This window comes from Astyanax mexicanus, chromosome 16, assembly GCF_023375975.1.
Source record: "Astyanax mexicanus isolate ESR-SI-001 chromosome 16, AstMex3_surface, whole genome shotgun sequence".
Taxonomy (NCBI): Eukaryota; Metazoa; Chordata; class Actinopteri; order Characiformes; family Acestrorhamphidae; genus Astyanax; species Astyanax mexicanus.
The window spans coordinates 14,272,008-14,285,307 of record NC_064423.1 but is presented as its reverse complement, the minus strand read 5'-3'; the positions used below and the strand labels follow the sequence as shown (position 1 = coordinate 14,285,307).

The window sequence follows — 13,300 nt, the reverse complement described above, 5'->3', positions numbered from 1 at the left end:
GAACAGCAACCCAACAGTCCCCAAACAATCAACAACAAATACAAATATTTGGGTGGAGCATCATACCTACTGTATCTGTGATATGATCTAAAATATGTGATTTTATTTCACACTGCTCTAAAATTATCCTCTAAATAGGTTTCTACAGTGTACTCCCTTTATTAAAGGAGAACTCTGGTGTAAAATTGAGTTTTGGTGTAGTAAAACATGATAAAAAGTACTTAGCTTCCATAAATAGCACACCTCCGTTCTCTCACAGCGTTCCGGGTTCCAGAAATGTTAACAATTTGTCCAAACACCCTTTAGACTGGGTGACACCCTCCGATAAATCGATCTTTACACCGTTATCCAGCTCAAAGTAGCTCCACACCTCCTTGCTAGAATCCGGAAAGCCCTGACATTTAAAACGAGGCATTAATAACTTTAAAAAAGTGCACAAGAAGCTTATTAAAAAACGCTGTAGCAGCCGGCACCAGGAGGCAGGCTATGCGGAGTCTATGTATATATATGTCTATGTCACTATCAGTACAGTGATGGCGGCGCTCGGTGCTGAAGCTAGCATTACGGGAAGTAAACAGTAGATTTTAATAAGCTTTTTGTGCACTTTTTAAGTTATTAATGCCTCGTTTTAAATGTCAGGGCTCTCTGGATTCCAGCAAGGAGGTGTGGAGCTACTTTGAGCCTGAATAACGGAGGAAAAGGCGATTTATCGGTGCAAATTATGCCTTGTGTCACCCAGTCTGAAGGGTGTTTAGACAACTGTTAAAATTTCTGTATCTCGGAACGCTGTGGGAGAGCGGAGGTGTGCTATTTATCAAAGGTAAGTACTTTTTATCATGTTTTACTACAACAAAAGTCCATTTTACAACGGAGTTCTCCTTTAAAACTGTTCTAGAATTTTCTACCAAATAACACTGTTTTAGAAAAAATCCCTCATCTATAAGCTTCTATATTCATAGTTCCAAAATGTTCTCCCAACTAAAGCTGCTCTAAAATATTCCCACATTCACACTTCTCAAAAAAAGTGCCTGTTCACGCTTATGTTCAAAATAATCCTTTGTCAAATAGCCCACCTCTGGTTACATCTAGGATTCAAAAATATAGTGCTTTTAGCTGATGCTGCTATGCCCCAAACACTAAGCACTGTACGTTTTTCTTTTTTTTGCACTCTAAGGCGCACCAGATTATAAGGCACACTATCAAAAAACGTTTATTTTCTGGTCTATTTTCATATGTAAGGAATCGGATTGTGAGGGACATAATGCAACATTAGTAAGGAACAGGGGTGTCACCATGTTTTTCTTGCCACTGGGTGGTGGTGAAGAGTGGTGTAGCTTAACTAAGCTAAGTAAGCTATAAACAAAGTAAACAAAACTGTTATTCTTGAAAACGAGCACTGGTAAATCTACACAGATTTCTCTCTCCTGAAAACTGTTTATTTGGGTGAGGAAAGCACTGTTGTTTGTTTACAGCCTAAGCTTAGATTTCCTGATTTCCACTAAGGCTGATTTTCAGCCTCAGCGCTGGAGAAACTTTACCAAAACTCCTGTATAACTCTGCACTTCAGCAGAGTGGCTTTACTGCTCCTTACAAGCTGACTGGTAAAATTTGTACATACGATGCACCAGATAATAAAACACGCTGTTGATTTTTGGTCAAAATAAAGCATTTTAAGTGCACTTTTTGTTTAAAAAATCCAGTAAGCCTGTTGGAAGCATATTTTAGATCTTTTAGCTTACTAAATGTTCTCCAGTCTCCAAACACCAATGTAAAAAAAATGCTTCGTAATGTTTTTTTTACACATAATGTTCCAATAATTAAATTATTATTATTATTGATACATTGATACATATTATTGATACATTGATCTGTGGGGAAGAAGAGCTCTACTATAATGTGCTCTCCACTAGAATGATGACAGTGCTGTGTTTTATAGTTAAATTGAGGATGAGCAGATCATTCAAATGATCCTTTACCAACTTTACTAATACTTTACTTTACTTCTCACTGAATGCAATCAAATCTCTTACCAACAGAGCTCCAAAATGGACTAAAAAGCCTTTTCTAGAATAAAGACATCTACTCCCACCTAATACCCTTGAATTTGGAAGAAACATTATTATTTTTTAAATATGTTTTGTACATATAGTGTAAGCGCAGCATTGTGAAATTGTGAAATACAGCATTTTTCTGGAATTAAATAAATATATAAAAATATCTTCAGTACACAAATGCACTGTGTACAGTCAGCGGCGCTGCTGTCAGCGGCAACAACAATAGCTGTTTTCCTGAATAAATAAAAAAAAGCATTCAATAGAGCAAAGAAGCTTCTCCCAGGCTTCTTCTGGGTTGCCGTGGACGAGTGGCGCCTCGCATCAGTGACACTGCGTCTGCGTGTCTTCTTTAGTTACTGTCCCGCACATCCTCACACACACGCCTGATGCTGTTTCCTCAGAATAAAGATGGCTCGTCTGTAAAACTGTGTGGCTGGGTGTCAGTTGGAACAGCTGGAACATGTTTTCTTTCTTTCTTCCACACTACTGACAGCATAAGCTTTAAAGCAGTGTGTGTTTGTGTGTGGGTGTGTGTGTTTTTGTGTGTGTGGATTACTGTATATGAAGGGGTTAGTGTCACTCCACATGGAGCTTAGCGCTCTCAAAAAAAGAGCCTTGACTCAGTCCCTCTCTCTCTCTCTCTCACGGCTTACTGAGCACGCTCAGCAGGGCGGACGGGAGCAATATCGGCGCGGCTGATGAGAGGCGGTTATAGGCATTACAGTGAGTAATGATGAGTCTTTAGGTGGCAATGTGGAGAAATGAGGCTTTCGCAGATAAAAGTGTTCCTCGTGCTCTCTCTATTTATGGGCGGAGGGTGAGGAGAGCTGAGGGGATTTGTCTTCATCGCACGTCCAGAAAGCCTCGTCAGCATCAGGTCATGAGACGCAGTGCCACAGGAAGTAATTATCAGCAGATGACTACTGAGGACCACACTAAAGCATCTACAGCAAGAGATGAGGGCCGGCTAGGTTGGAGTCTCAGCAATGCAATGCAGCTGGCACCATGCGTGGACGAGCCTGAAGATCACGCAACATCACGCCAGTTCTGCATCACGTTGGATTTTCTTTTTTTCTTAAATTTATTTCAGAATTTACTAGGGCTGTCCCTAACGATTATTTTTTAAACGAATATTCTAACGATTATTTTTTTCGATTAGTCGACTAATCTATTTATTGACGAACGATAAATTACTATATTTATATATAATAACAACAACAACAACAACAACAACACAAGCCTACTAAACCAAACCCCACACTTATAATCACTTACATGTACAACACGTTTAGATCTATAACGCTAAAAATGGATAAGCTCCCATACACCACAACCGTGTGTTGTTTTCTGTGACCGCTAGATTTTGTGACCACGGGCAAGTAGTTCTCAGCAGACCGGTGCACTGGCCGATTCGAAACGTGTTCGTTTCTAATGTTTACCCCGACTGGCCAAAACGGTTCAGTTTAGGGCTGAGGGTAAGGTGTAGGTATAGAAAGCTTCCGTTTTGCCAATGAACGCTCATAACCGTGAGCACTGGTCACAAAATTCCGACGGTGACAGAAAACGGTGTAACACCGCAGCGCCGACGGCGCTAGCTAAAATAACTTAAGGCAGCTAGCTTAGCTAAACACCTGAACTTATGAATAATGCTACTGTTTCTGGAAACTGCGAAATGCCATGCACAAATATAAACCAAAACTGTATAATTTCTGCCTGTGGCAGGTTTAAAACCTTTGGTAGACAGCCTTAAGTCTTTTTAAGGACACCCGCGGAGACCCTGATGTAAACGGTAACTTACTGTGTGACCCTGTTGACATATGGCAGAGGACCACATTGTTGCCCTTTTGCGTGAAATGCTCCCAAACTTTAGATGCCCGCTGGCGTTTTTTTTGTAGCTGGAGATTGCTCTCCGGAGTCCAAGCTCTCTAGAGCTTAGATTCTCTGCCCGAACCCGACATGACCCGAGGTCCGACCCGAAATCCGACCCGGGCTCCAGAAAATAGTCCGAGATGTAGGCGTCTGTTTTTTAATTATATTTTTATTTTAAAAAAATTACGAAAATAACGAAAACTGAAAGTGAAACTAAAATAATTTATTTATAAGCGCTGTTTTCACTACCGCAGTTCTACAGCGGGGGTGTTGTGCCGATTCTGTCCGCGAAGCGGGAGTCAGATTCGGCAGAGAGTCGGATTCGGCACAAACGCGGCGGCACCTCGCGGTCCGCGGTGTCAGTTGTAAGCGCTCGCGCTAGCCGCAAAATACGGCAGAAAACACTGAGGGAGCTGCAGAATTATGTATGGGACTAGAATATGAGCTCTCACCAGAACAAGCGAATCTCTCTCTCTCTCTCTCTCTCTCTCTCTCTGTGTGTGTGTGTGTCTCTCTCTCTCTCTCTCTCTCTCTCTGTGTCTCTCTCTCTCTCTCTCTCTCTGTGTGTGTGTGTGTGTCTCTCTCTCTCTCTCTTGCACGTGAACTCCTCCGCGTTTGACTTGCAGAACTGTGTTTAGCTGTTCTTAAAAATCATTTTAATTAAATAATAGTTCTATGCTTCTATGTTACCGTGTTAATTAACATAGTTCTGATCATATTTACGACGCGCCGACGCACGTTATGCAAATCGATGTATTTTCGTAATCGATGACGTCGATTATGTCGACGCGTCGCCCCAGCCCTAGAATTTACCCATTTTTTCTCCCAATTTGGCTATAGCCTAAGAGGCTAGCACACTCGGAGGAAAGCGCAGCGACTCGGTTCCGACGCATCAGCTCACAGGCGCCTCGTGATGATCGATATCACCCTTTGGAGTGATGTGTGGAGAGAACACTATCTACCTACCCAGAGAGAACAAGGCCAATTGTGCTCTCTCAGTGCTCTGGCAGAAGATGGCAAGCTGCATGAACAGGATTCGAACCTGCGTCCTCTTGTTCATAGTGCCAGTGCTTAACCTGCTGGAGCACTTGGCGCACCACATTGGATGTTTAAGCCTGTTTAAGATTATGCCACAGCATCTCAATCATATTATGATTAGGACTTGCTGCCATACTTCGAGTCATTGTCCTGCTGCAAAACCCAACTACACCTAAGCTTAGGTAGGCTGTTCACTCATGGGAAGGTTCACCAGTGTTTCATGTTTTTTTGCATTTGTGAAAGATAGCTCTCAGTGTGGTTCATTGGAGTCTCAAAACTTTAGAAATGCCTTTCTATTAATTTTTCCAGATGAACAATAATTATGATTTGTTTTTCTTATTTGTTTTCTCAGGAAAACTATCGACAGTGAGACAAGGGAAGGCTAGGCTGGTGTCTCAGCAGTGCCAGACTACAACATGGGCTGGTAATGTAGTTGGCACCATGCGTAGACGAGCCTGAAGATCACTCCACATCCTGCCACATCAAGAGGGTGAAGACTGGCACATGCCTCCTCCCATACATGTGAAGTCAGTCACCACCTCTTTTCCAACTGCTGCTGCTGATGTAGCATTGCTGAGTAGCATCACAGCGCACTCGGAGGAAAGCGCAGCGACTCGGTTCTGATACAACAGCTCACAGATGCCTTGTGATGATCGACATCACCCTTTGGAGCAATAAATCTTTCACATCTCTGTGGATGAATTTTGTCCCACTCTTCTTTGCAGAATTGTTTTAATTCAGCCCTTTTTTGAGGGTTGTTGAACATAAACGACCAGTTCAAGATCATGCCACATCATCTCAGTCTCAATCTCAAAGACTTTGACTAGGACTTTCTGGTGGCTTCAGGTCATTGTCCTGCTGCAAATCCCAAGTACACCTGAGAAGGGAAAGAGCGCCATCTACCCACCCTGATGGAGCAAGGCCAATTTTACTCCCTCTGGGCTCCAGCAGCTGACAGCAGAGCTACATAAACGGGATTCAAACCATGCGCCTTCCCATTCACAGTGGCAGCGCATTAGACCGCTGGACCACTCGGCGCCCCAGATTGGATGTTTAAGCCTTTAACTCAAAATGCAAATGTGGTATAATTAAGCAATAATACACTCAAGATTCGTGCTATGAGCGCATCACAGCAGTGCCAATATTACACGTTATAGGACGTGTATTATTAGTGTATTATTGCTTAATTATCATCTGATACTGATTCTAATATGATGAAGCAAGGAAGTGATGATTGAACTGGAATAAGAGAACTAACTCACCATGTTCCAGAGAGAGAATCAGACACACAGTCAGCAGAGACTGCAGCCCGGCCACGCGCCACTCCCCCGACATCCTGAGAGAGAAGGATAGATAGATAGAGAGATTAAAATAGAGAGAGAAAGAAAAGAGAGAGAGAGAGAGAGAGAGGGAGAAATGAGGAGTCTGATTACAAACCAAATCCAACAAATCACCTGAGAGGTTTGTTATTATGAACAGAGCACCAAAAAAATGAAAAGCTCAATCCTACAACTCGACTTCGGCGCATTCGTTCCTGACTGACGACTTTCTTTCTGTCGTTCCTGACGGTTGTAACGAGAGGCGATGACTAGTGCTGAATAAATAATCAGATTTAAACAGCAGATTTTGCTCTGTGTTTTTTTTTTTTTTTTTTTTTACTACTAAAGCTCCGTCAGCCATCAAATATTTACACACGCCCATCCAAAAGACATGGGGAGCAAATAAGTGAGCAAATTCAACACGGTGAATACCTTTGTTCCCATGGCAATTGTCGGGTACGGCACGTCTTGACATTTTCACAAAACTCTTTGAATATCAGTGACGGGCTGAGAATGAGTATCAAAGAGGGAGAAGGCCCCGCAAAGAAACGTCTCTCTAACAAAAACGAACGACCAGAGCACTCTTCCGTTCTGCAAGGCCAGAATAAAGACAGTGGCCAAACAATGGGTTTTCAGTTTAACCACTCGAGCGAGGCTTTCTGTTTCCTTTTCTCTGGAAAAAAAAGAAAAAAAAAAGAAAAGAGGAGAAGAGAAGAAACACCAAAGGCAGACAAATGCTTGACAACTCCATTGCGCACTGATGCGGGCTGTGCAGTCTTTAGCAGCAGCGCTGCGCACCGGAGACAAAGAGCTTTCAGTAAATAATAGATGCTCTGGGTTCGACGTGCCACGGCCAAGGGCGAAACCGGAGCTGCAGTGTGAGAGATGGACCCACGGAGAGCCGGTGTAGATTACAGTCCACCATCAACACGGCCTCAAAGACACACACACACAAGGACAAATCGAGAGTCAACCTTTCAGGAGCACATCAATAAAACAATGAGCTCATTTGACACCAAGCGGCTAAAGCTCTAACATACAGTTGCTAGAAAAAGTATGTGAACCCTTTGGCATTGCTTGAATTTCTGTATAAATTGGTCATTCTGATCTTCATTTGCATGGTTTTATTGAACACAACATGTTAACATTCACAGTGAGGGGGGAAAAATTAGGTGAACCTTTGGATTTAATAACTGGTTGACCCTCCTTTGGCAGAAATAACCTCAACCATACGTTTCCTGTAGTTGTAGCTCAGATCTAAACTGTTTCAGTTCAGCTATAATATTTTTGGGATATATCTGGTGTGAATCGCTCTTTTAAGGTCTTGAGGCCACAGCATCTCAATTGGGTTGAGGAGGTCAGGACTCTCCAGAAGGCGTACTTTCTTCTGTTGAAGCCATTCATTAGTTGATTTACGTCTATATTTTTGGTCGTTGTCCTGTTGCATCATCCACCCTCTGTTGAGCTTCACTTGGTGGATGGTCAGATGGTCTTAAGCTTTCTTACAAAATATGTTGGTAAATTTGAGAATTCGTTCTTCCATTGATTACGGCAATCCGTCCAGGCCCTGAGGCAGCAAAGCAGCCCCAAACCATGATACCCCCTCCACCATGTTTCACAGTTGGGTTGAGGTTCTGATGATGGTGTGCTGTGCCTTTTTTCTCCACACAAAGCGTTGTGTGTTCCTTTTAAACAACTCAATCTTGATTTCATCTGTCCACAGTATATTTAGTCAGTAGTGCTGTGGAATAAAAAAAAGAATGCCTATTTTATGCAGAAATCCAAGTAATTCCAAAGGGTTCAAATACTTTTTTTGCGACTGTATGAATCGTACTGTACATGCCACACAGATAGAAGAATGTAGAACGAGCCGGGAGTTGTTAACATACAGTGCTGTGAAAAAGTATTTACCTCCCTGCATTCCTTTTGTGCTTGCTTTTTAATCATAGTTACATTTTTCAGATTAACAAACACTTTTTTTAATATCAGATTAAAAAAAAACAGTTTTGAAATTATGATTTCATTTATTAAAGAAAAAAAATATGCAAACCAACCTGGTCCTGTGTGAAAAAAGTATTTTCCCGCTAAATCTAACACATTGTTTGGACCACCCTTTGGCGGCAGCAACAACTGCTAATCAAACGTTTGCAATAACTTGAAGTAAGTCTTTCACATCTCTGTGGAGAAATTTTGGTCCTCTCATCTTTCCACAGCATCTCAACCTCAATCTCAAAGACTTTGACTAGGACCTCCTCCTGGTGGCTTGGGGTCATTGTCCTGCTGCAAAACCCAAGTACGCCTGAGCTTAGGTAAGGCACTTGCTTCACACCTAGGGAAGTTCACCAGTGTTCCATGTTTTCATCAGTAAATTTTGCATTTCATTTGGAAATCAAAGAATTTCATCAGATTGTTGCATAATGTGTTGCTTTTTGAGATCTGATTCATGTTGTCAGACATGTTCTATTTAAGTGATTTCTTGATTCTACAGGTCTGTTTTTTAGGGCATCTGCTCACCCTACTGAACAAATGAACTACACAATGAAATCCCATTCCAATCCAATCTAATCATATCTTCTATTATATTTTGTAACATTAATTATCTGATACACAGACAGACAGTACTAGTCTAGCACCACAGCCAGCCCCTTTAACTCCAGTTTAACCTGTGGACAGCTTACAGCATTAGAATGTACCATTACATCATATGGCGAGGGGAGACTGCTCTCCATTCTAAGAATTTCCTTACTTCCGTTCTTAAATTTCTGTTTAATTATCTACTTTCTAAGATTTTAATAGCTTATTACAGTTTAGTTTGTTAAGAGGCAACCTTACAAACATCAAAAAACAACTTTTTGATGGATAAAAAAGGGCTAGCGAAGCCTCTAGTGCAAACCAAACATGCAGACCTAGACCAGGGCTCTCAAGTTTTGAAGTTTGGTGGGAGTGAGATTGGGGGGCGTGGTGGGGGTTTGGGTGGTGGTGTTGGGTGCGCGCAGTACTTCTTCTGTTGTACTAGGGTGTTGGTTGGGGGGGGGGGCTGCATGCGCGCTGTTCTTCATCAGTTGTTCAACGGGCAGTGGGGGGTGGTGGGTGCAATTTTTTAGTTGTTAAACGGGAGGGGGGGGGGGGGGGGGTGGCCGGGGTTGCCTAGACCACCTGAGCTAAATGAACTGTGGAGCACTAGAGCAGTAGAAACTTGTTCTATGGAGTGATAAATCACACGATTCCTTTTGTTATCCGATTAACAAGTCTTGTTTTTTTGCGCCAAGTGTAAAGTTTGGAGGAGGGGGGATTATAGTATGGGGTTGTTTCTTCAGGAGTTAGTTAGTTTCAGTGAAATTAACTTTTATTGCATAACAGGAGATTTTGTGCAATTTCGTGCTCCCAGCATCATATCTTATATCAGTCTTATATCACAAATGTTTTTCTTTAAGAATGGTCAAAGATTCTCATAAACACACTCCTAAACCTTGTGGAAAACCTTTTTCCGAGGGTTAAAAATGTTATACAGTAGCTGCAAAGGCTGGGATGGCTTCGTATTAAACCCCATGGAATAAGAATGTATGCGAAGGCAGGCGAGTGAATGCTATTTGGTGTTTCGGTCATTTTTTCAGTAATATATAAAAATGAACAGGCTTCGTTCCATTTCACTCAGTGATCTACAGCGACATCTACACCAATCCGGATATTCCTTCAGCGACACCGCTCACCATTTCTCACAGAGCGCCGTGTGTACAAACGAGGCGGCCTCCTGTCTGTCTTCATCCCTCGCTCCTGTCGTCCCTGTCTCTCACTCCTCGCCTGTCAGAGCATCCCCACCCCCGTCCTTCCTGTATCCGTTGCGCTGTCAGCCCTCTGGCTTCCCTCTCTGCTTCTGTCTCAGCTGGAGATGCAGCAGCTCTATCTCTTAATTGTATCAGCAGGTTGGAGTCATGCTGCTTTCGCTGGCCTTCACAAGCAGGTGACAGCTGAGAGGCTGCGAGAGCTCGACACGCTCGCGCTCGTTCCAGCGGACAGACGCCCACACACACAAAACACGCACAAACAAAGCAGCTCCGCACAATACGGACAACACACAACATCAATAAGACAAAAAGATCAACTGAGATGACATTGTGGGAGTAAATGAAGCGAGGCGCTCGCTTCAATAAGACGTCCTTTACCTTTACTCGCGGGGAAGAGGCACTGATAGGGGGGTGTAGGTCGGTGTCAACGTACAAAATGTTTCATGTAAAAATCAATCAATGTACAAATTAAACATTTAAAATAGTAAAATTATTTTACAGACAGTATTGAATGTGATGCCCACTCTACCACTCTACTGTTAGATAGATAGATAGATAGATAGATAGATAGATAGATAGATAGATAGATAGATAGATAGATAGATAGATAGATAGATAGATAGATAGATAGATAGATAGATAGATAGATACCTCCGGGTGGGTAGATGGCGCTCTCTCCCCACATTGCTAAATGGGGATGTCCACAGCACAGGGCGTCTGTGAGCTAATGTATCAGAACCGAGTTGCTGCCCTTTCCTCCGAGTGTGCTGTATTGCTACATCAGCAGCAGCTCGAAAAGAAGCGGTGGCTGACTTTACATGTATCAGCGGAGGCATGTGCTAGTCTTCACCCTCCTGGTGTGTTGGAGCTTCCCTAGTGATAGGGGGAGTCCTAATAAGTGGTTTGGTAATTGGCTGAGCAAAATTGGGGATAACATGGGAAAACATTTTAAACAAAATTATAAAAAATATATATAATAAAATAAAAACTTTCTATACAAGGTAAAGAACTATCTGTAAACGGAGCAGTGCAGTAGATGACCCAGGAGTGACCAGCCTACCAAAATTAGTCCAAAAGGGCATGGATATCTCATCCAGGAGGTCCCAAAAGAACCGGTACAACATCTAAAGGACTGCAGGGCTTCTGTCTCAGTTAACGCGATAAACAGCGCGACAGCACGAGTGGCCACAATTACACTTACACAAACTAACACTCATTGTTCCAATCATTAATAAGAATAACATCTCTCACTGAGGCACAAAGCTAGTCGAGGTGAGGCCGATAGGGTGGGGTGATTGGGCGAACATGAATCAATAAAAAAAAAACTTTGGGCTCCAAGGTTGCAGCCTAGTATCCTAATAGCCTGTGTGTTAATCCGCCCCTGTTCTCGCCTTTAGAGGGAGTTTGAAAACACACAACACCAATCATAAGCCACCTCTCTTCCTTTCACCTAAAAGAGCTCAAAAAGCAACCTATTATGCCCAGATCTGAAGAAATTCAAGAACAGATGAGAAACAAAGTAATTGACATCTATCTATAAGTCCAAAAGGGCATGGACAACTCATCCAGGAGGTCCCAAAAGAACCCAGAACAGTACTAAAGAACTGCAGGTCTCACTTGCCTCAGTTAAGGTCAGTGTTAATGATTCAATATGTTGATACTAATGTCATAGCTGTTAATTACAGTATCAGAAATGGTATAAGCAAGTCTATTAGAGATTGCTTTATTAGATACTTTACTTTGTTTGTTCAGTTTAAGTCAGGTGTGCACTGATTTACGTGTGCGTTCTGCAAACTCCAGACACTAAACATGTTTTTTCTGAGTAAGTACATTTGGGAGGAAGGCAGAACTGTGTATATCTGAGTGCCACTTTAATAGTTAGTGCTGCATTAAAATGCATGAAGTGCTTTCAGCCGCAGAAACAAAGGAAAGATCTTATGAAACATTTCACTGCAGTTATTTGCAGTCCTGCCACTAAACGTTACAGAACACACTCATAAAACTTGTCATGTCACTCACTCACCATGTAGTGTGCACGCACACACACACACACACACACACACACATACGCACACACATAACCACACACACGTCATTACCACTGGCCGGAAGCTCAAACACAAAGAAATCTAAGAAATCTGAGAAATAAGAACCACTTTTCCACCTTTTTTCAACTCCAATCTTCCATCCAAACACCATTACACCATTCGCTACGTCTACAGCACACTACACAACTCTCAGCTGAGCTCATCCTCCATCTGTTTATTGTCCCAACTCTCAACAATTCCTCTCCTCACCCCGTCCAAAAGCACCGGGATGAAAACAGCGCTGGAGAGGCTCCGCTAAAAGCCTCCTCATAAAACCTGAATGAGCAAAAGCAGCGAATCCCAGTCCTCCACCTTCTCCACGGAGACAACAACAGCTTTACCCAGCAATGAACATCACAACAGTCTGACTCACCAGCCATCGATTCACTAAAGCCTCACACAAAAGACTGAGAAGAACAGAGAGTGTGAGAGAAAATAGAGAGAAGGCTGCAGAGAAGAGAAAGAAAACAGGCAGAGGGACACAAGAAAAAAAACACAAAGGCAAACATGTATGAGAGAAAACAAGGTGGAATGAGAAACAGAAAGAAAAAAGAGAGAATGAGTAAAAACAACATGGTGAGAAAAAGAGAAGAGAAAAGACAGAAAGACAGAAATAAAACAAGAAAACAGAAGAATTGAGAAAGTGAAAGACTGAGAAAGCAAAGAGAAGGACATAGGAAACAGGGAAGATATGAAGAAAGAAAGAAAGAAAGAAAGAAAGAAAGAAAGAAAGAAAGAAAGAAAGAAAGAAAGAAAGAAAGAAAGAAAAATGAGAGTAAACAATATGGGAAAATTTAATTAAAGGAGTAAAATAATAAAAGGAAATGGAGAGAAGATGAATAAAGAGAGAATGAGAATCACTGGTGACAGAAGAATTGAGAAAGTGAAAGACTGAGAAAGCAAAAAGAAGGACATAGGAAACAGGGAAGATATAAAAATGGGGGGTTAAGGTGTGGAAAACAAAGAAAAAAAGAAAGAAAGAAATGTGGACATAAGAGAAAGAAGAAAGAGTAAAAAAGAAGGGACATTTTCATTAAATTAGTAAAATAATTAAAGAAAAGAGAGAGAAGATGAATAAAGAGAATGAGAAACACTGGCAAGGCCAAATAAAGCCAATTTTTTTTTTCTATTTTCCTTGTTGAAAAGTC

The 13,300-nt window shown here is 41.9% G+C and overlaps 1 protein-coding gene across 1 annotated transcript in view; it reads right to left on the bottom strand.

Moving 5' to 3' along the window:
* ncanb (neurocan b) overlaps positions 1-13,300 on the bottom strand; it is a 260,750-nt gene that overhangs the window by 174,253 nt on the left and 73,197 nt on the right. The window contains exon 2 of the mRNA XM_022669610.2: positions 6,224-6,297. Within this exon, the coding sequence (XP_022525331.2) occupies positions 6,224-6,297 (74 nt within the window). The remainder of the gene's footprint in view (positions 1-6,223; positions 6,298-13,300) is intronic.